The following is a 25,192-nucleotide window of genomic DNA, read 5'->3' on the forward strand; positions in this document are numbered from 1 at the left end:
TTTTGTCTATCTACTTTGATGATTCAAACCAATAGTTCTACAAAATTTCACACATTTCAAATTCTTATAATTCAACTTTCCTCAACTTTTAAGACACTATAAATCCTAATGACTAGTTAATAAAGATAATTCTTTTGACAACTAGTAATGTCATCATTTCTTACAAGCCCAAATAAAGCATAAAATTCTCAATGATAGGAAAAATAATTCCTCTTGGCATCATTCATCATTTTAGTAAAATAAGAAAAAGATTTACCTTTTTGAATTAGGACTTCTCCCATGTCATTTCCACTAGCATTACAATCCAATTGAAATACTCTATTAACATCAGGAAATGCCAAAACATGTTACTCCGTAAATTCTCTTCAACATGTTGAAACTCTTTATTGCCCTTCTAGCCCACCTTAATTCTTTACAATTTCCTCTCATTTTGTCCCTTACGAATGCACACATACTATTTAAATTCTTAATAAAACTTCTATATAAACTTGTTAATATGTCAAAAGATATCACTTCTATAACACTCCTTGGTGTTGGCCACTCTATAATTGATTTTATCTTCTTCGGAATCATCTTAGGACTATATTTTAAGACAAAAAAATCTTAGGTATACTAATCTCTTTAAATAAAATCACACTTGCTTAGGTTAATTTAAAATTTTTCCTCCCTCAAATTCTAGGAATATATACAAATATGCATCAAATCCTCCTTCATCTCACTAAATACCGTGTAAATTAACTAAGACAATCTTTTTGATAATTTCTTTCAATACCTTAGTCACAACTCACATAAATTTTCTTGACATGTTGGTTATCCCAAAAGGCATGATTAAACACTCATTCCATCCCTACTTGGGCTTGAAGGTCATATTTCATTCATCCCCTCCTTTAATATGAACCCAGTGTTATCCTTTCTTCAAATCAATATTTGTGAAGCACTAAGTTCCACTCAAGTAATCTATAATATCATCCATCCTTAACAAGAGCAATATATACTTGTTCGTGATCTTGTTGATAGCTCAAACATTTATATGTTTTCTTCATCCTATATCCTTCTTCTATTCTAAAATTGATGGTCCTATACAAGGGCTCAAACTCTCTCAAATCAACACCTTTCATAGTAGCTCTTGAGCTTTTAGGTTTAGCTCTTCACTTTTATCTAGAGTCATCTTATACTCTTAAAGTTACCTTGTTTGAAAAATAGCTCTAGGTATTTGGTCCATATGATGACTAATATTTCACACTAGTGGCAAACCATTAGGTAAATTATCATAACACAATGTCCTTAAAAACCTCCAGCATATCTAAAACTATAAATACTCTCTTCTTACCTTCCCCATTATCAACCTATGACTCAATGCATAGAACACATGTTCAAACCTCAAGCCATCCAAAAATTTCTACCATTAGCCAAGCAAATTCTAGCATTACTACATGCCTTTTCTTCTACCTGCTTTAGGGAATTTAAATTGTTGTACAATTTTCCCTTTGTTGACGAAAAAGTATTCATGTGCCCTTTATGTATTTCTTAATGGTCAAATTGCCATGACCTCCCTAATATGTGATAAATGCCCATAGGAATGATTTTACAAAGTACCTTATTAGTTCCCAATCTTGAGCAATATCAAGCATTTCTCCTCAACAAAAGCCTAGTGGTTCTTTTGCAAGCATACAATTAGATATGGATATGATGTCTCCTCTCTAACTTCCACTTGCTCGCCATCTCTTGCTAACTTCTCACTTTTGGATGGGAACAATTTTAGAATCGTCATTTTTAAAGAGCAAATAGATAATAAAAAATTCCAAACCCTAATGATTTTTTCTCAACATCTCATATTTAATGTTAATATACAAGTACATGATTTTCCTTCTTAACCAATTTTGTTGTCTCCATCTTCACATCATCCATTTACAATGTAAACACAACACCTCTCATACACTTAAGCCATATCCTTTTCATGTATATAGTGCAACTTCTTTACCAAATAATTACATAGCCATTTAGCCTATAAGTTTTTTTTCCTTGAACATTTTTACAAAACATTTTATTTTTTGAATTTCTTTTTTTTTTTAAACTATACTTTTTTAAAATAAGATTCTATAATTGGAATTAATAATTACATTTATATAATACATTAATTATATGTCAATTAATTTTATTAAATATTTATATTTAATGTTTTTTAATTGAGATATATTTTTAATTACTTAATATGAAAATCAATCAATAATTAATTAGATTTATGTATCTATAATTAAAGCTAATTTTTATTTCTTAAGTAGTATTGTTCTTATTAATCAACCCATATTATATTTACTTATTTAAATAGAATTTTTTTTCGAATAATACGCTGAAGTCTAGAATTATTATTATTTTTAAAAATTTATTATTATTATTTGTTAAGCTTGAGTGGATTCAAACCCAATACTTCTCAAATAAGAAAACCACAATTTACCAGTGTTGTAGGCTATTGCCTCAAATAAATTTCTTTTAATTATCATATTTTGATTTTAATTTTTCTTCTTGTTCTTGCCCTTGCTATATCCCTCTTATAAGTTCTTCCCACTTTTCTTTTTTCTTCTTCCTTTTTTAACATATTTTGTTTTTGGAATGCAATAATAAAAAATGATGTTATAAAATTTGTTTTGTACGGTAATTGTATGACTTACAAGAAGTAAATGCACTCCACACAGACCTTAAACACACATCCGAGTAGTCAACATTTTTAAGCTTCTTATAATACCTAACTAGGAATTTCTTTTCCATTTCAAATAAAAAGAACTGTAATAGAAAAAGCGAGTTGTATACTATAAGAATGATCTGTTATGCATACAGTGGTTTGTATGAAAATATAAAGTGGGCAAATTTTAACAAATCAATAGGCATCTAGATACAAATTTAGCAACTGGCATGTTATTATGTAAGCTACAAATCTCTTTCCTGCTATGAATCAACCTATATTACACAAGGATTTTCAGATACAACATATTTGCAACCTGTTTAAATAACGTAAACATATGTTCAATGTCTATCAAAGACCACTCCTTCCAACATAATTGAACTGTATACGAGCTTAAGCATACTTAACCAAGTCGATGTGGGTATCCTTGTAACGTTGGGATAAATACTGCTCACATTTAATTGGTGGATATCTGCCAAAGACAATAATAACAGAATCTGAATTAAAGAACTTTATGAGAATATTATGTTTATGAAACACCAACTTCAAGGGAAGAACATAAGGCACAATTGTTTGTCAGTATAAAAGAAGCAATGGAAATTATTGATACACACACCAAAACGTGAGTCGACAGCCTCAATCTACATATCTAACGTCATTTAAATTTTTTTAATAAAAAGCACTTCTATATTCTGGAATAATATCTTTCATTATTTTTTATTTAAACTAAATCAGTCTCCTTGAAAAACAATTTTCCAAATCTTCCAATTTCATTACGAGGACTCTTTTTACATACTTGGGAGGATTCAACTCCGAATGACAAGTTGGAAGGCATTGCACAAGGCAATCGTGACTGGGTTCAATGAAGTATGCTATCTGTCAACAAAGCAAAGTAAGATGTTAAATATCCCCCATCTACATTCTGCAGTTGGTTCATTCTAAGGCTTGAATCCAATGAAGTTCAATCGGTAGTTCAAGGAACATGGGCAGTAATCATATCTCTGACTTCATCTAGAAAGAAGCTTGAAAGTACAACCAAAAACTATGAGGCTTTTATAAAATATTATTCATAAATAGCATGAAGCATACCAAGAAAACCTGTCTGTTAAACCCAAAATGAGTCTTTATGTAAATATTGTGCATAATTAGTAGTAAGACAATAAGGTTTTGAAATGAACTCACAAATTCACTTATGATATCAAGCTAACGAGTTAATGGGATTGTAATCCCCAACAGAAAACAAGGAATACATACAAATACAGCCATGCATAAAGAAACACATTATATAGTGTAATATGTAATATGCAAAAACATATGAACTATCAAAGCCATGATCTCATGGATTTTGGAAATCTACTTGCTCTTATTATGTAATAGGATTAGTCAATCATGCAATGGACACCTTTTACCAATAATAGCCATCCAATGCTTTAGTCTTGGTATAGTCAAGTTAATAGAGACATCCCATTAATGGATCCCCGTGTCATGCATTCTTTGTCTTGGTTTATTAGGGTCATCCCCTAAAAGAATGTTGAGTGTCAAGTGGTGCATATGAAATAATTTGTGTATCATGTGAGAGATTTATTGTATAACACTATCCTAATTGCAGACAATAAAATCTAAAACAACATCAAACAAAAATATAGGTAGCTTAAAGGTCAAGGTTGCGTTTTGGTTACCCACCAAGTCAAATGCCAATCTGGTTTACTCAGTGTTTCTACAGGTTTCCAGGATGAGGAGACGTAGGCATAAAGTTTGAAGGATAGCAAATATTTTTCCAAATTTTGCGGATGACAAGGTGGTAGTGAGAGGATGAATAGTAGACTAATTATAACAAACTAAAAGCAGATAAAATTTTAAAAAGTAAACACAATGTGCTGAACTTGCAAAAAAATTCATCCTCCTACCTTATAGGGCTTTTGTATTTTTTACCACTAAATTTTTAATTTTTAATTTTTTACATAACAAATTGAGTAAGTTGTCCAGCTAAGAAAAAAATTAGAGCATCATTCAAATTCCCCACATCCTGGGGATGCATCCTTGTGGGATGGTTGGTGTAGAGTAACCCCCTTGTAAAAACTTGAAGTGAGTTTTCTCTTCCATTTAGCTTATGTAAACAAATAATTAAATCACATGCATATTGATAATTAATTATGAAAGCTATTAAGTTTTAAATATTTGCTAATTTGTCCAATTCTCATGTGAACTCTCAATTTAACATAAATGTTGTTGATGAGGAGGGATTCCTACTCTGCCTTAGCCTATCCACCAAGGCACTCAAGGTTCTTCTATAGCCTTCTTGGGGTCTTATCTTCACCCTACCACTAAGGGAATACTTCCACTATATCCTACATCACCAATCAACTCCCACCAATTTGAAACACTTCACAAACTCCAAAGCTAAGCTTCATCCCTTGCCTTAAATCCCACTATAAGGCAAACCAAGACTTTCACCAAACTTCCATGGCTTGTAGGGCTTCCATTCTTATGTATTCAAAGATCTTCGAGGTGCTTGATAAGGTTTGACTCATCAGTTTCTATACAATCTCAAGATTTCCTTGTCTAGGAGGGCTACTAGGGCCGGTAGCAATTAGGCCTCCTAATTGACCTTTTGGTCTCTAGTTTCAAAACCTTCCAAAGGACTTGCCAAACAAACTCCATATTAGGATACCCTTTTTAGAATGCTCCAAGAGTCACTTGGTTTTAGGTCACCAAGGTGTCCATACAACCCCTTTCCAAATTATCCCTATTTTTAAGTGTTTTAAGGATTTCAAACAACAATTCACTAGGGTCATTCAAAACCCTTTCAGATGACTTCCCTAAGACTTGTCCGTTAGCCTAATGTACCTTCACTAATTGATCCTTCCATCCAAACAACTTCATTGATCATTTCAATCCATCTACTATGCTTTTTACCTCTATTTTGCTAAACTTCACCTAGCCGAGTAGCCTCCTACTCACCTAGGGCTTTCCTTTAAATATAGAAAATACAGTTTTAAACACTCCAAAATGCATATATACATAGTATGCACATTGCTCTTCTTGATTTCAAAGGGCCATAGTGATTTGACCATTGAAATTCAAGAAAGAGCCATTATTCTTAATCTTACTCCAATCAGGGTAGTGATCTATACAGTTGCAAAATGATTTTTAACCACCTACCTAAACAGAACTTCAGGAAACCAAATCAAACCATAGAAATCTACATGCAATCTTCTAACTAGAAATGTAAATCAATAAACTCAATCAATCCATTATCATTTGCATTATGAGCATGCAAGATGACTGTAACAGGAAAATGCCCAATATTTGCTATTACTTCAAAGTTGAATCCGCAAAATGTGAACACCAATCCTTCTCCTAGGTGTGTAATGGTGTTTTATACCCCTTTTTCACATGTGGCAACTTCCTATATGGACCCATAACCGAAAAATTGCAAGTTGCTTGGTTTTGGCAATTTGTTGTCAATGTTTGCCAGTACAACTTTTGCAAAAATGCAAAGTTGCTTGAGCAACTTTATACAACTTTGCACTTTGACCTTGTATAGACCTCAAGACATCTTGAATGAATCTATTAAGGTCCAAAACCAACTTCTAACACTATTTCCCAATTCAGGTGTTTTTTGGTCAAAGCTTGATCAACCCTTGATCCATTCAAGCAATTACAAGCGACTTAGACATTCTAAGGACACTTTTTGACTCTTTAATTTCTCACACTCATATACTCATATACATGACTCTAATCACACCCTTGGGGCTTCATACTTGACCCTTATTCCCTAGTGGTTGGCTAAATCCACCTACAAGCCAAAACCTTTAGGACCTCTAGGATCCCTCGGTATTCTTGCACAATTCTCCCCCTGGAACAAGAAACTAAGTAGGATCTTTAGGTAAAAAATCCATGTCAATACCTAACTTCTTGAAATCAGTTTCAGCTACCCAATTAGCCTCTGCAGTAGGAAGATGTTTTCACTTCACAAGGTGCTCCTTGTAGACTTTGTGTCTAATCTTCTTCTTTACCCTGGAATCAAGTATCCTTTCAGCTTGTGGCTTAATTGGAGTAGGTATACTGATATCCTTGACCTCTTTTGCAACCTCTAATTTCTTTATATCCTCTGCTAGTTCAGGGCTTTTGTATGGAACTATATCTTTCACATTGAAGATTGGTGAAAGGGCTAACTTAGGCAAGTTTATCTTGTATGCATTTTGACCATATTTGGCCAAGACCTTATAGGGTCCTATCCTTTTCGTCTGAAGTTTACTTGGAACTCCCTTTTGCAATCTAGACTTGTTTAGGTGTTACTAGCACCCAATCTCCTACTTGGAATGGAAGATCTCTTCTCCCCTCATCTACCTTGCTCTTCAATTTTTGATTTGCCTCTATGAGAATCTTTTTGACCTAATCATGGATCTCCTTCATGGATTGGGCAAAATCTTCAGCATGTCCATTGACTTCTTCATGCTCCCTCAACTCTCTAAAGCTCACAAACTCCCCTTGGATGAAAACCATAAACAATTTGAAATGGACTTCTTCCAGTGATTCTATTAATATTGTCATTATAGGCAAACTTGGCCTATGATATGATTTGATCCCATGAAGGACCATATTCTTTGGTTAAGCATCTTAGTAGGTTCCCTAGCACTCTATTGATGACCTTAGTTTGACCATCAATTTGGGGGTGGTAAGCTGAGCTATGAGCCAAGTTTGTACCTAACCTCTTCCATAGTGTTTTCCGAAACTGTCCCATGAACTTGACATCCCTATCTGATACAATGCTGATAGGTAGTCCATGAATCCTAATGACTTCCTTGAAGAAAAGGCGTGCTATGTAGCTGGCATCATGAGTTGTCTTGCATGGTATAAAGTGACTCATCTTACTAAATTTGTTCACTACTACAAACACACTATCAAAACCAGTTCTTGGTAAACCCATGCTTATGCATTCCCAAGGTCTGTTAGGTGTTGGTAAAGGCTGATATAAACCAGCATTTGAAGAGGTTCCTTTAGCATTCTAACAAATGATACATTGCTCAACATATCTCCTAATATCCCTTTGCATTCTTGGCCAATAGTAGTGCCTACTCACAAGTTCTAAGGTTTTATTCGAACCAAAATGCCCACTCAAACTTCCATTGTGCTTTTCTTGGATGAGGCTTTCCCTCATTGAACCCCTTGGACCGCATAACTGATTATCTCTAAACAACAAACCATTTTGCAAGGTATAGTTAGCAAACTCACTATGAAAATGATTGTTAAATGATCAGCATACCTTGTAAGCTTCTGAAAAAATCTTCGTCTCCATCATAAAGGTCCTTGAATCCCTCTATACCAATGCTCTTTAATTGAATTTCTTGGACTATTAAGAGCCTCCTATTCAATGCATCTGCCACCATGTTCGCTTGCTCCTTTTTTTGCTTAATGGTGAATGTATATGCTTGTAAGAACTCCATCCACTTATTGTGCCTCAAACAGAGTTTTTCTTGCGTATTGATGAAGCTCAAAGCTTGATTGTCAGTGTAGACCACAAACTCCTTGGGAAAAAGATAATGCCTCCATTTCCGAAGAGCTCTAATGTTCCTGTTACATCCCAAATTTTTCCCTAAGCTTTAAATTGATCATAGCCATTGGTTTAACGAATTATTTCTTTCCTGATCATGTGAAACAAGTTAGTTAATTATAGACTTTGTATCAATTTATTTCCTTCTTAATCATGTGAAACAAGTTAGTTAATTATAGACGTATCAATTTATTCTTTCTTGATCATGTGAAGTGAGTTAGTTAATTATATACGGTGTACCAACTGATAATGAGTTATGTGAAATGAGTTAGTTATTATAGACGTTGATGAAATCTTTAACTGTCATTAGATGATTGACAATTGTTTGATTGGAATTAACGATTAATATATCTTTGAATTGATGTCTTGGCGAGAACGCTTTGCTTGGGTGATTGCAAGAAGAAGACTGAAGAGAGGGGAAGCATTGCTAAATGGGATCATCAGAAGGGGATGGTCGACTGGTCCAGTCATCAGGATCGACAAGTATGACCTAAGACTACCTTGGAAAGGATACGGAGACTTGACAACCTGTTGCATTATAGGACCACATGAGCTATTCGAAAAACAATATAATAAAAACTTAAATAATCTAAATTAAAAATATAAAATTCATACCTTTGAAGATTTATTATTGGAATTTCTTATTTAGTCATTATTATGCACCCTTAAAATACGAACACATGTATATAAAAATGAGGTGATACCAATAAATTGTAAGTTTACAATCTAATGATGTCACTTCACCAATACGTACACATGAACGTTTATAAGAATGCATAATAATAATAAAATAAAAATTAAAACTCTTCAACTTCTTATTATTTCCCTCTTTATTTCTTTTAAAATTCGATTTGTGAGGCATTCAAATGGCCTTCTTTATAACTGAAGGTAGCTAAAGAGCCAAGCCAACCATTTAATAGTCTCATTGATCGTCTTTGCTATAACTTTTTCCTCTCTGCATTTCTGTGACTCTTCTACTCATCTGCTTATACGTTAAGGCAAAGAGAAGAGATTCTAAGATTAATATCGACCTCATAAACTTGCCCTCCCGTTTCCTTTCCTCTTCACGTCATTATCTATCTGCGAGGACAAAGCAAGGGAAGTGCACAGTCCATCATTTCCAGCCGTGAGAGTAGGAACAGTCTGATACAAGTCACATAAGATATAGTTGAAATGTATTGAATCCATTATTTCTTTTTATTCTTAATGCCATGCTAGTTGGTGTCCTGTATTTTCATCTTTCCATGTTTAAGTAAATAATGTTTCCGAAATTATATACAGTCTGAATGGGGTATGCATATTTATATAATCATAGCTTCCTAGTCGGAATTCATAGGGTCTGATATCATGTCACCTGTTGTTCATTAACCATGAGATTGTCTCAACCATAGATATGGAAGATGGAAATTATAATGATAACCATGAACTAATGATCTTGTCCGAATTTATTTTTGTTCCTTTTATACATCATGCAGAGATGTAAATAATATCATGAAGACCAAACACCGAGGAAATCACTAGCAAGGATGCCATTAATGGTGATGAGGTGAAGATAGCTTGCAAGAATCAAGATTGAAATTAGATAACTAAGTAACAAACATATATAATAGCTCATGCATGTCCTAATGATGAAACTAGTTGTTAAGTCGAGTGGTGGAGATCAGGTTTATGAACCCAACTTTGAAATCCTTGGCTAGGGTAGATATAGGCAGATGTGTCGATCATGAGACCTTTTTGTTTGTCTAGAAGCTTCAGTTATTTAGGAATAACTGATGGGCACTCAAGCCACCGGATTACTCGAATGGCTGGACTTAAGAATAGCCCAAGCCCGATCCCAAGGTAGGGAGGGTTGTTCTATTAAGTTAGGATGGGTAGGGATAAGTATGGTCTGCGGTTGGGAGGTTAAGCCTATGTCAATGCTTCTCCTCTCACCAATGCCGAGGCTTGAACAAAAAAACAAAAGGAATTCTCCATCATATCTGTATGTTCTTTTGCACTTTTACCTTTGGAATCATGGAAGCATAAATAAATAGTGTAGAATATATGCGTGAATATATTAGATGTTTAAAATGGTAATTGCTACTGTATTTTTCAGTTGAACATGTTAGATTGATTTAAATGATATCAAAATAATCATTTATTTATTTCCTTTACATTCGTTGAATTTAAAATGCAATTTGATTAGGTAGCAGTTACTTCTTTGTAGTTATAGTTAGTTAATGGAAATCATTGTCATGTGAATGGGATTAGTTAATAGTTAAATACTGTTTTAAATTGGTTGGGAACATTCGTATGTTACAGTTCCCGTCATAAAATACATAATTAATCAAACCTTTGTTAGTGGGTCAATTGATTTAATATATCTCGAACCCATTTTTATTTTTTTCCATAGGTGGGTGTAGTCATCGGCTATCTTTGTACAGCCTCGAAAATGTTTTCTCTGACGAGTATTTAAGCACAGCTTGTAGGTAGTTGTTGGTATGTGATTTTTGATTATTTCTTTGTATTGCGAATTCCCGTTGGGATTCTTTGTTGTTCACCATTTCAGAAGTGAAAGATCTTCCCTACTTGGCTCTCGTGGTTTAGGTGGGATTCAACTCACTCTATTTCATCTATATGTTTCACTTGGATCTAACAAATCAAAGCATTATTATTTGCAACTCTAATATAGATTGGGTATCAAATTGTTGTTGTATGTTCAAATCTCTATTGTGTATCTTACTTATTAGATAAGAGGCTACTAACTTCCTTGCAGGTTCTCCTCAGCTTCCGTGCCCCACCATACACCATTGTGCATCTCTTGGTACACTCCATATGGCTGACCTGCACTGTATGGCCTTCCTTGCCTTCCCATGCATCATTACACACTCCCATTTGCATTTCGTATGGCTGCCCCTGCACTGTAGGGTCATCTTCCCCACACATCCATACAACCCTATCTTTCCCTTGCCGTATGGCCATAGGTGACTACTGTACGACTGTCTAGTTGCTACCTACCATACGGCCTGCTTGTTCACCCCTCCTCACAATCATCCGATGACATCTTCCATTCACTTAGTATGACATAGTACAACCTACACCACCACTTTCTATAATTGTGCATCCTTTAATTGGCATCATACAGCCTCCATTTCTAGCTATACTACTTACCTACTAGACCGTATGACTTCTTCATTGGCTCCATTAGTTTCCTTTGATAGTGACTGACAGGAGAACGATTGTTTCAGAGAAGACATAGGACAAACGAAACATTACAATGGTATCAGAGCTAGCTATCCTGCTAGCTTGTGGATAGTGAATGAGAGTTTATAGCTAGAAGAGAAGATCCCATTCAGTTGATAGAATGGCAGAACAAGAACCCACTACTGCCGAACTCTTGGCACTACTAAGAGAACTTTCGAGGAATCAGGTGCAAATCAATGATACTTAGCGACTTATGGAAGAATCATTCAGGAAATTGGCAGACAATAAAATATTTGATGAACAAAATGGTCATAGCGCGGACTCAATGTTGGATAGACGCTCTCGACCTTCTATGTCATCTTTCCCCCCATGGATAGAGGCACTACATGGAGGAAAGCAAACAACTTTTGAGGAAGTTCAAGAATAGTTGAGAGAAGACTAGAAGAATGCGAATTTTGAGGATATATCCTACAAAGATTATGTAGAACTGAGAATGAGATATTCGGGAGGCAGAAACCGAGGATATTTTAACGATGATCTCATAAGGAAGTTGAGTAAAGTAAATCTGTCACCATTTGACGGATCTAGATCCATATCTGGTCAAGCGTGGGTAATGAAGGCCAATAAATTACTTCCAACTTAATCCAAAAGAAGCAATCAAATTTGCAGCATTACACTTGGAGAGAGTGGCACATGAATGGTGGCATCAAAGCGCCATCACACTAGGGCATGAAAAAATAAATACCTATGCGGAATTCACTGAAAAATTGATAGATCAATTTGATGATAAAGATCTAGAACTTAATTTCAAAGAACTGGCACAACTGAGGGAAACTAGATCGGTTAACCAGTACATTATGGAATTTCTGAAACTTTCTTTTTTGGTCAGGGACATTTCCAAAAGAAGGAAGATAGTACTCTTCATGGACAGATTGACAGAACTGTTGAAGGGTTGGGTAAAAGGGTTATATCCTACCACCCTCTCGGAGGCCATTAAGAAGGCTCGTAGTATGCCACCATCATCGACGTCATCCTCTCGAGGTTACTCACATTCCAAATCGTTGGTATTTCCCAAGGACAAAGATAATAAACCTCTGCCGAAGAAGCTATCGTTCGATGAAGCTACTAGACAGGAGCTCCGAAAGAAGAAATTATGTTTCAACTACAAGGGACCATGGGAACCTGGGCACAGATGCCTCAGGAAAGGAAAAATTCACTACATTGAAGTAATATCAGATGATGAGGACGAACAGGAAGATCTACCCTCCGAAGACAACCATCCCCACAAGGACACCAAAATGGTTAGTCTGAACTATATAGAGAGAATTGCAGCATTGGTACGGCGCGGAGGAACTATCGCCTTAGCTAGGAGCCCGAGGTGTATGGAGTTTTGTGTACGGGAAACCATTCAAGGAAAAAGGGTCATGGTGATGATCGATAGCGGAGCCACTCTAAACTTCATAAGATCATCTTTGGTGAAACGAAGAGGTCTACCTAGCGAGACACATGCAGGATTCCAGGTCAAGGTGTCTAGAGGGACCCTTCTGCCTTGTACAGGCCTTGTTCTCCAACTAAGTATCACCATGGCTAACCACAATGTGATAGAGGATTTTTTTATAGTGGACTTAGATGATATGGAGGTTATTCTAGGCATACAATAGATGGAGACACTTGATGAATCGACTCAAAGCTTCAAACGAATAGACTTCAATTTTGTTGTCGATGGGAAGAAGGTTGTTCTCTGTGGAATGGCCAATGAAGGACTGAAGGAAGTTTTAGCACATCGGATGGAGGCAATATTTCGACATGATGACATTGCATGGGCTGCACACTATTTTGTTTAGGCAAAATCCGTAAATGTACAATGGACACCTCACTAGGATGACAATATTCAGAATATCTTGAGTGCTCATAATAAAGTTTTTATAGACATTCCTCATGGCATACCTCCCCATCGTGTGTTTGAACATACTATCGAGTTGGAAGCAAGCGCCAAGCCAGTCATAACCACACCCTACTGCCACCCCAAGAAATTCAAAGATGAGATTGGAAAGACAATTCAGGAATTGCTTGAGAAAGGATGGATCTGTCCTAGTTCTAGCACTTTTGCAACATTAGTAGTATTGGTTAAAAAGGACAAGACAATGCACATGTGTGTAGACTACTGTGCATTGAACAAAACGACGATAAAAAATAGATATCCTATTCCCAAGATCGATGAATTGTTGGATGAATTACATGGTGCGCTTTATTTTTCAAAAATAGATCTCTGCTCCAGATACCATCAGATCCGCATGAAGGAAGAAAATGTGGAGAAGATGGCTTTTCATTGTCACTTCAGGCATTATGAGTTCTTGGTCATGCCATTCGGATTAACAAATGCACCTACTACGTTCCACTCATGCATGAATCACATCTTCAACAAACAATTGCATAAGTACTTACTAATATTCTTCGATGATATCTTTATTTTTAGCAAGACATGGGAAGAGCACTTGAAGCATTTGAATAAAGTTCTAGGGATCATGAAGGCTCAGCCTTTGTTGGCCAAGCAATCCAAGTGTGAATTTGGTATGACAAAAATATTGTACTTCGGGCATGTTGTCAGTAAATATGGAGTATAGGTTCATCGAGAGAAGATTCAGGCTATCCTTGATTCCCCCCCCCCCAAAAAAAATCGCTCTTTGAGTTGCGAGGGTTTTTTGGACTGTGCAATTATTATCAAAGGTTTGTAAAAGGATTCTCTCAGCTCAGCGCATCATTAACAGATCTGACAAAAAAGGGTTCTTTCTAGTGAAATGAAAAGGCGCAATGCACTTTTGATAAGTTGAAAGAAGTAATGAGCACTTGTCCAGTACTTGCCTTACTTGACTTTACTCAACCATTCATTCTGGAGTGTGATGCATTCAAAGAAGGCATTGGTGCGGTATTGATGCAAGACCGACACCCCATAGCCTACGAGAGTCGGAAACTTACACAAGTAGAGCATTTGTATTCCATTTATGACAAAGAGATGTTGGCCATTGTTCATGCACTGACCAGGTTTCGACAGTATCTGGTGGGTGTCAAGTTTGTCGTCTGTATTGATCATAATAGCTTGAGATATTTTCTGGAGCAACAGGACTTGAACGAGAGGCAACAAAAATGGGTAAGCAAGATTTAGGCTTTTGATTTTGATATTGAATATGTGAAGGGAAAGAACAATGCAGTTGCAAATGCATTATCTAGGAAACCCGCCATCTGCTTACTAACTCAAATTTTAGTTGACTGGAAAGCACATTTATTGGTAGAATATTCCAAAAACACATTTGCCTATGAGCTAATGGATGACAACACTCAAGATGATCCCTACAAAGTGGTGGATGACATCATTTACTATAAGAATCGGATATGCTTAGTGCTTGAATCCAAACTAAAGCAAAAAACCTTGAAGGAGGTACATGACACCCTTGGCTGGACACCTAGGTTTCCTCAAAACTTATAGACAACTCAAGGAAAGGTTTTTATGGAAAGGTCTTAAAGGAGATGCATTGCAGTATGTAAGAGAGTGTGCGGTCTGCCAGCAAAACAAATTTGAACATACATGACCCGCCAAGTTACTGCAACCTTTGCCTATACTAGAATAGAAGTGTGAAAGTATCTCGATGGACTTCATTAAAGGACTTCCCAAGGTAAACGGAAAGGATTGTATCTTCATGGTAGTTGATAGACTGACAAAGTATGCACATTTCTTCACCATCCGCTCAAATTTTTAGGTCGCACAAGTAGCTGATCTATTTTTTAGAGAAGTCTTTCATCTACACCGGTTACCCCAAAAAATTGTTAGTGACTGGGATGAACGATTTATCGATATCTTTTGGACAGAACTATTTCGGTTGCCAGGAACACAATTGTCGCCAAGTACTAGTTACCACCCTTAGACAGATAGACAAATGAAGATTGTGAACAAGTGGCTAGAAGGCTACCTTCGGAACTACATTTTGGCACAACGGGTGTAGGTCAAATGGATGCACCTAGGGGAAGACTGTTATAATACCACTTACCAAATGTCCATTGGGATGGCACCCTTCAAAGCACTATACGAGTATGAACCCTTTTCATTTATCGACACAGTACTAGGTGACAGTCGCGCACCGAGGGTGAGGGACTGGCTTCAGGAGGGGCAGGACATCTTGAGATGCATGAAGGAAAACTTAAAAAGGGCATAGAATCAACAAAAGATGTACGTCAATAGACACTGAATCGAGAGAAGTTTTGAAGTGGGAGACTTGGTCTATCTCAAACTTCAGCCATACAGGTAGTCCTCATTGAAGGTAAAAGGGAAAGAAAAACTGAAGCCATGATTTTATGGCCCTTATCGTCTAGTTTTCCGCATTGGTGACGTTGCTTATGAGTTGGAACTTCTAGAGGGGAGCCGCATTCATAATGTTTTTCATGTCTCCTACCTTAAGAAAGCTATAAGACAAAACATCACAGTAGTTGCAGACCTTCTACCACTCAATGAAGAAGGGAAGCTCATATTGGAACCAGCCGAGATCATTGAAGTAGGTGAGAAGACCCTACAGATCCGCACGGTGAAGGAATATTTGGTACGCTAGAGACACTTGCCATTGGACGATGCAACGTGGGAAGGCGAGCACATTCTGCAGCATTTGACATTGCATTTGCTTGAGAACAAGAAAAATTTGGGATGGGAGGACTGTAATGTTCCCATCATAAAATAAATAATTAATCAAACCTTTATTAATAAGTCAATTGATTCAGTATATCTTAGACCTATTTTTATTTTGTTTCCGTAGGTAGGTGTAGCTGTTGGCTATCTTTGTACACCCTCGGAAAGGTTTTCCCTGATGGGTATTTAAGCACGGCTTATAGGTAGTTGGTATGCGATTTTGGATTATTTCTTTGTACTGCGAATTCCCGTTGGGATTCTTTGTTGTTCGCCATTTCGAAAGCGAAAGATCTTGCCTACTTGGCTCTCACGATTTTGGTGGGATTAAACCCTCACCCTATTCCATATATATGTTTTGACTTGGATCTAGAAAATTAGAGCATTATTATTTGCAACTATAATATAGATTGGGTACCAAATTGTTGTTGTCTTCAAATCTCTATTGTGTATCTTACTTATCAGATAGGAGGCTACTAACTTCCTTTCAGGTTCTCCTAACCTTTTGTGCCCTACTATACACAATTGTGCATCTCCTGGTACACTCCATATGACTAGCCCTGCATCGTACGACCTTCCTTTCCTTCCCGTACATCATTACACACTTCCATTTGCATTTCATACGGCTGCCCCTACACCATACGATCATCTTCCCCACACATCCGTACAACCCTGTCTTATAACCATAGGTGACTACCGTACAGTTGTCTCATTGCTACCTACCATACAGCCTGCCTATTCACTCGTCTTGACAATCATTCGACGACATCTTCCGTTCACTCAATATGACACCGTACGACCACTTTCCCTAACCATGCATCCTTCAATTGGCATTGCACGACCTCCATTTCTAGCCGTATTGCTTCCCTACTAGATTGTATGGCTTCTTCATTGGCTCAATTAGTTGCCTTTGACAGTGACTGATGGGAGAACAATTGTTTCAGAGAAGACGTAGGGGAAACGAAACATTACAAGAGCTTGGACTAGTTCATACAAATCTAGATCACAGGAAGAATATCTTGACTTAGCCCATTCAATCTCTCACTGAAAAATGCCACAGGGCTGCCCTCTTGGCTTAGGACTACTCCTACAACAATCTGACTTGCATCACACTCCAACAATGAACAATTGGTCAAAACTTGGGAAAACTAGGATGGGTTGTATAGCAACCTCTTTCTTTAATCTCTCAAACCCTTCATCTACGGCCTTAGTCCACACAAACTTGGTTTTTAGTCCTTGCTTGATGGTATCTAGTATAGGTGCACAAATTTCACTAAATCTCCTCACAAATTTCCTATAGAGAATTAAGCCAATCCATGGAAGCTTCTAACTTTTGTCCCTATTTTAGGAGTTGGACAATTTAGAATAGCCTCCACCTTACTTGGATCCATCTTTAAATCCCTTTGGGAAACCACAAAGCCTACGTACACCAATTCTTGTTTCATGAACTCACTCTTTTCAAGATTAACGGTGAGGTTCTCCTCTTGTATCCTTTTCAATACTAACTCTAGATGCTTCATGTGCTCCTCTCTTGTTTTACTAAAGATGAGGATGTCATCTAAGAACACTACCACAAACTCACCTGTATAATCCTTTAAGACTTCATTCATTAATCTCATAAATGTACTTGGTGCATTTGTAAGAGCAAAAGGCATAACAAGCCACTCATAAAGACCCTCTATGGTTTTAAATGCAATTTTCCATTCATCCCTTTCTTTCATCCTAATTTGGTGATAACCACTTTTAAGGTCTATTTGGAGTAGTATTTAGCCCCACCTAGACAATCCATCAAATCCTCTATTCTAGGAATAGGAAACCTATATCTAATAGTGATCCCATTTATGGCCCTAGAATCAGTACACATTCTCCACTTACCTCCTTCTTGGGTGCTAAAACCACTGGAACTGCACATAAGCTGATGTTCTTGCTAATGAGGCCTTGATCCATCAATTCTTGTACTTGTCTGGCTATCTCCTTGTGCTGATCAGGAGTCATCTTGTAAGCAGCTTTGTTGGGCAAGGATGCCCCTGGTACAAAATCAATTTGGTGGCTTACTGCTCTTTGAGGAGGTAAGGTAGTAGATGTCCCTTCAAAGATGATGTCTTGAAACCCCCCAAGTAACTATTTCACTTCACTAGGAATGGTAGATTGTTTGGTGATTTCTTCTTCCTTGGGTTTTAACACAATGGAAAATCCTACCCCTTCATCATGCTTGATGTCATTTAAGAACTCTTTCCGACTCATCAAAAGGTTGTGTATTGTTGCTGCTTCATCAAATTCTTCTTCCACTAAGGACTGTATATCTTAAGTCACTCCACTCTTCTTGAAAGTATAGGCATTCTTCCTTCCTTGGTGTACAACATCTCTGTCAAATTGCCATGGTTTCCCAAAAAAAGATGGCATGCATCCATGGGTAACACATCACAAAGTATTTTTTCATTATACTCCTCAATAGCAAACTCAACCCAAGCTTGTTCATTCACTAGCATATTTTGTCCCTTACTTAACTAGGTCACTCTATAGGGATGAGTATGAGGTTTCTTAACAAGTTTCAGTTTCTCCATTGCTTCCTTTGAGATGATGTTGTTACTAGACCCTGTATCTATTATTACTTTGCAAACCTTGCCAAGGATCTTGCATTTGATCCTAAATAATGACCTTTGTTGTTTACGTTCCTCTTTATTTGGTTCTCTAATCAAAACTCTCTTGAACATCAGATTTTCTCCTTTCTTTGAAGCAAGCCTCACCTCTATATCAGTTGCATCATCTTCCTCTCCTCGAGCATAGGTGTCCTAGATTGCCACAATTATAGTTTTTCATAGTAGCAAATGTCAACTCCTACCAAAGCCACTGAATCTTCCTCTTCCTCCACTATTTGGGCCACTTCTTTTGTTGTAGCTACCCCTGTTCTTCCCATCACAACTTTGCTCGCTGAGCTTGGAGTTTCCTTGGGTCTTAGAGCCATTACTCCTTCCTTCATATCCACCTCTATGGGTACCTCTGGCATCTCTACCTCTGCCTCTGCCCCTTGAATTGGATTCTTTCCTCTTCTTGTTCTTCTCTTCTACCTTAAGTGCCAATTGGAAACACTCGTGAATAGTGGTGGGGGTCCATAAACTAATCTCTTCTTGAATCTACCACCTCAAGCCTCCTAGATATCTAGCAATCTTCACACTTTCATCCTCTTGGATCTTAGACCTTAGACAATTTTTGAAACTCCTTTGTAAAAGAGGCAACATCTATGTCCTTTTGTTTTAAACTTTATCTTTTCTTATGAAGTTGTATTTCATAATAATCCTCTGGTAGATAGTTATCCTTGATTTTTTCCACCATGGCCTTCCAATTAGTTATTGGCTTCTTGCCTTCTCCCTTTCTTCTCAGAGAAACTTCCACCAGGTTAGGGCTGGTCCCCTCAATCTTGCCTTTGCAACTTTCACCTATTTGAGCCTTTGTGACTCCTTCACGCTCAAAGTGATTTTCCATGCCCTCTATCCATTCCATTACCAACTCCGAATCCATCTTGCTTGTGAACAAGGGTATACCTTCTAGTGACTTTCCACTCATTGCCTTGAGGGCTTTGAGGAAGGGTTCTTCTTGCATAGGAGGATCTGATTCAGGTTGTATATCTTCTTCATCTATGGCTTTCCCCTTCTCTTCAGTCCCTTCTATCTTCTCCTTAACTTTCTCTATTGTCTCTGCAACCTTTTCAAGTTTCTCTTTCATGACCTCTAAGGGCTCTTCTAGGAGCCTATCTCTCTCCCTTTGTTCTATCAAATCCCTTACTAGCTATGCATTTTCCACCATGGTGCTCTCACCTATTGACTCTCCTTCCAAGTCAGACATGCACTTATCCCAAATCTTTCATTGGCTCTGATACCAATTTGATGAGGAGGAATTCCTACTCTACTGTAGCCTATCCACCAAGGCACTCAAGGCTCTTCTATAGCCTTCTTGGGGTCTTATCTTCACCCTACCACTAAGGGAATACTTCCACTATTCTCCTACTTCACCATTCCACTCCCACCAATTTGAAACACTTTACAAACTCCAAAGTTAAGCTTCATCCCTTGCCTTGAATCCCACTATAAGATGAACCAAGACTTTCACCAGACTTCCATGGCTTGTAGGGCTTCCATTCTTATGCATTCAAAGATCTTAAAGGTGTTTGATAAGGTTTGAGTCATCAATTTGTATACAATCTCAAGATTTCCTAGGCTAGGAGGGCTACTAAGGTTGGTAGCAATTAGGCCTCCTAATTAACCTTATGGTCTCTAGTTTCAAAACCTTCGAAAGGACTTGCCAAACAAACTCCATATTAGGATACCCTTTTCAGAGTGCTCCAAGAGTCACCTAGTTTTAGGTCACCAAGGTGTCCGTACATCCCCTTTCCAAATTATCACTATGTTTAAGGGTTTTAAGGATTTCAAACAACAATTCATTAGGGTCATTCAAAACCCTTTCAAGATGACTTCCCGAAGACTTGTCCCTTAGCCTGATGTACCTTCACTAATTGCTCCTTCCATCCAAACAACTAGATTGATCATTTCAATCCATCTACTATGCTTTTCACCTCCGCTTTGCTAAACTTCACCTAGCCGGGTAGCCTCCTACACGCCTAGGGCTTTGCTTTAAAAATAGCCATCCAACTCTTAAACACTCTAAAATGCATATATATACAGTATGTACATTGCTCTTCTTGATTCCAAAGGGCCATAGTGATTTGACCATTAGAATTCAAGAAAGAGCCATTATTCTTAATGTTACTCCAATCAGGGCAGTGAACTATCAATTGCAAAATGATTTTCAAACACCTCCCTGTTGATGTAAGTTTTATTCCATTACAACATTCAAAATCAAACACTTAATGTTTCGTAGTGAAACACCAGATATTCAATCCTCTCTTGATATAAGGTCATTTCTCATGCTAAGCTTGCAAAGTAAGATCATGACATGACTTGAAGTCTTGAAGGTTCCCTTCAAAGGTGGATACTCACTCAGTGAAATAATGTTATTTTCTGGTAATCACTTCGAGGACTTACATTATTCATTCAATGGACATCAACCGCTTGCACTTCTAAAGATTTAGCTTCACAATGTGCAATGAAAATATGTTTTGATTTTTCCACTTCAGCTCTAACTTAAACTTCTAACTTGTATTACTACTCCTACTTCTACTATGAATGCAAGAAAACATGGACGAGCTTGGAATCTACTAAATGTAGCTTAATTAGTGACTCCACCCACCTAGTGCAAGCTTCTAAGGATATACTCAAATGGTTTTTAAATCAGTATCTACCCCCTTCAATCCCATCAATGGATGCAAACTAAAGAGTGGATATTAATTTAAGTATAGTACTTTCACTAGCTCACCACACAAGGCACTCCTACCATCAGCAAGAGGCCAGTGGCCTAGTCTATATTTGAGTCAAACAAGTAAACATTTACAATTCTTTCATCCAACTAAACTACTCCTAAACAATATGAAATGAAATCCTAAGTTAAGTGAGGAAATATGGATCACCATGCACTAATGCAAACTTGATCACAACAATTCACTATTCAAGACACAACAATGAAAAGTAGAGCGAATTTGGCATTATATTAGCAACAATTCTCCAACAAGTCCTCCTTTACAAATGAGAGGGGTGGGGTTTATATAGGAGCCCCAATTTCAATGAACGGCAAGATCGATTTAAAATCAAGGGCCTAGATTAATCTATTACAAACCCTAATTAGGGCAACCAAAAGTAGCCAATAGAAATGAAGAACCACAAAATGAGCCAATGAAAAAATTCAAAGGCTTGGGGACCAATAAGAAACATATAAGCTGCCAAGTCATTGTACAAGTCATTGCCCAAGATGTAGACTTCTTTGTTCCTCTCCTTTCTAGTAAAATCAAGGAACTTAAGCAAAATTTCACTAAGTTCCTCCATGTCACTACTAGGAAGGCCTCTATGCTATAACTCCATGAACTCTTACATTCTCAATGCAATCTTTGTCTTAATTCCACCAACTTACCCTAGAGATTCTTCATCGCTTTTGGACTTCTTTCTCTTGAATGGATGGACTTCATAGTGCTAAGTCTTGGTATTTTTGCATTCATTGTTTGGAATTCCTCTGTCTTCTTCATCTTTGGATTTGATCCTTGGAGAAATCTCTTGAACACATTAACTTCTTCATTGGCATATTAAGTCCATTTCCTTGTGTTGCTCAATCATCATCAAGATCACTCCCCTGATGAGAGTCTTGTCCTTGGATTCCTTCTTGCTCTCAACCTCATATTTTTCCTTATGTCCTTGCTTGATAATGGTTTGATCTTTGGATGCTTCCTTCAGCTTGATCCTAGAAGCTTCTTTCCTTTGTTTTACTTTTGGAGTGCATCATCTTGAAGTGTGGTCCTTTGAACTTAATTGCTTTGAGGCTAGTCCACTTCCATTGCTATCTTGGGCTATGAGCTTCAACCTGTCTTACAACCTCTTTTGTTCACTTCTTTGTGACTGTCCCTGCTCTTTGTCCGGACATGATTCCTGGTACAAAGCTCAAAGTTAGTAAGGAATAAAGACTTATGAAAATATTCAGTCTATATCATGAAACTGCTTGAATGTATCCATGGATTAAACAATTAATTCCACACTTAGTTTCAATGAGCTAATCCAAGGGAAGCAACAACCAAAATGCAAGCAACAATATCAAAAGACCAAAGATCCGTAATACTTAGATAAACTTATGAATTCTGGTTTTCAAATCAGTCATGATAGCATCCTCAAAACAGTCCCTAACCTATTGAATTAATTCCCAATCATGACCTAAGATTCATACAAGACCTTGGAAATGACCAACAATCCAATCATGACAATGAACTAGTTACTTGTAGTGCTTAAAACTTCTGAAGACAAGTCTGCAATTTCATTTTAATTCCTCTTATGATGATCCCAGCATTCCCAATTAAGCGAATTCTATAATCATGGAGACATTAGTGAAGATTGAACAAAACGACCAAGCATTAACATCAAGTTCATGATCAAAACCAACCAAAAATTTTCTGACAACAAGTCTGAAATAATTTATAACTGATCAAAACCATGCCCAAAAGTCCATGCACTATAATTGTAATTAAGATTTGGAACCCGAGTTTGTGCTTATCCATGAGTTAGAACAATGATCCATCACTTAGAATAATAGAATCAGACCTATGCAAACTTCTGATTTTCCTGAAGACAATCCATGGCCAAGTCTGAAAATTAGTTTTAGATGGGCTCCAACATGAATCCCAACATAATCCAATCAATACGTGCAAGTTCTCATTGGAGCATGAATGGATTTGACTTAGGACAAACCTCATTGTCATGATAAGAGAAGTCCTAATTTTCTGAGGACAAGTCTGCAACATACCTTTTCAGATCTTTGTATGGCCTTCAAAATGACCTCTAGGTGACATCCACAAGGTGCTAGTATAACTTGGGTCAGACGGCAATGAATAGGACAAATCCAGATCTACAGAAAAGTTGACTTTCAGAAAATTGTCCTCAAACTTTGTTCTTGTAACAGCCTTGCCTCAGACCCCAAGTGACTGAAATCAATTGGAAATGGTAGGTTTTAATGTCAAGATCATTCTGCAAACAATCTTGGGCAGGTTAGATCCTTTGATTGCTTTTAATAAATTTTCAAAGAATATCGCCCATGTACATGGATGCTTCAGATTTGGTTTGATGGAAAAGGTGTTTCAGACTTGTATGTAAGGAAACAGCTTCCTACACTAATCTCATAAGGAAAGTATGATGCAAATCCTATGAAAATCTTCTACACTTACAGATTCAATATCATGTAAACAACAATATTGCAGCCAACCATGCATACAGAAAATAGACAGAGAAATGAACACATAACACAAGGATTTGCCGGTGGGGAAAAACCTTTCGGTAAAACAACCCCACCCCTTCAGAACCTGCACAATGTATTATCTTCAACACGAGGTTACAATACACTTGCAATGCAAGTTCAACATCAACAACAGAAGACTCCAGTAGCTACTCGCAGTACCAACAATACACCCTTTTTCACATCTCTTCGCAACCCTAAAAACGCTTATAACATGCACTTCACTTTAGGGCTACTCCCAAAAGGTAAACCGTATTAGGGTTTTACCATTCTCCGAGAAAATCGGAACCCCAAAAAATTTTTCAAAGTGTGTAGCAACGATCCTCCTCCTCTAACTTGACACCAACTAATGTCAACTGTGCAGCCAGCAGATTAAATGCATTTAAATGATCCATTAAGGATCCACCTTCCTCCATTCGCAGAGAATACAACTTCTTCCTCAGGAACAACTTGTTCACCAAAGATTTGGCCTGATACACGACCCCAAGTCTCTCCCACAAACTATATGCGGTTTTCTCATCTAGAACATTCAGAAGGGCTGCATTAGTTAAACAGAGTCTTATGAGACCCTTAGCTTTACGGTCTTTGATATCCCAATTTTCTTGAGCTATAGTTATTGGTCTTGTAGCGCTTGTAGTCGCTTCCCATAGGTCACGATCTTCCAACATGTCTTCCATTTTGAGTTTCCACAACTCGAAATTAGTGCCATTAAATTTCTCCACCTCCATTCTTCCATATGATGAACTCACCATCTCAATCTGCAAATAAGATTCAGGATGCTCTGCACAAGATTCCCACTCAACTTGAGATTAGCTCAAAAAACTCTAACCAACAACTAGGATCAAAAGTTGATCAAGCTCTGATACCACTTGTAAGGAAACTCAGGTGCGGAAATAGCTTCCTACACTAATCTCATAAGGAAAGTATGATGCAAATCCTATTAAAATCTTCTACACTTACAGATTCAATATCATGTAAACAACAATATTGCAGCCAACCATGCATACAGAAAATAGACAAAGAAATGAACACATAACACAAGGATTTGCCGGTGGGGAAAAACCTTTCGGTAAAACAATCCTACCCCTTCAGAACCTGCACAATGTATTATCTTCAACACGAGGTTACAATACACTTGCAATGCAAGTTCAACATCAACAACAGAAGACTCCAGTAGCTACTCGCAGTACCAACAATACACCCTTTTTCACATCTCTTCGCAACC

General features: G+C 37.2%; 1 protein-coding gene across 2 annotated transcripts in view; it reads right to left on the reverse strand.

Moving 5' to 3' along the window:
• Positions 1–2,784: 2,784 nt before the first annotated feature.
• The window catches only part of LOC149552192 (azadirone synthase LFS-like), a 326,324-nt gene continuing 303,916 nt past the window's right edge, over positions 2,785–25,192 (reverse strand). The window contains exons 10-11 of one of the 2 annotated variants that reach the window (XM_089787692.1): positions 3,477–3,556; positions 2,785–3,152 (exon numbers count right to left, since the gene is read on the reverse strand). In XM_089787692.1, the coding sequence (XP_089643818.1) occupies positions 3,074–3,152; positions 3,477–3,556 (159 nt within the window). In that variant the 3' untranslated portion in view covers positions 2,785–3,073. The remainder of the gene's footprint in view (positions 3,153–3,476; positions 3,557–25,192) is intronic. The other variant, XM_089787693.1, reaches the window with a different exon arrangement.

The sequence above is a fragment of the Cupressus sempervirens genome, chromosome 6, assembly GCF_028749045.1.
Source record: "Cupressus sempervirens isolate cs-2001-9-10 chromosome 6, ASM2874904v1, whole genome shotgun sequence".
Lineage (NCBI taxonomy): Eukaryota > Viridiplantae > Streptophyta > Pinopsida > Cupressales > Cupressaceae > Cupressus > Cupressus sempervirens.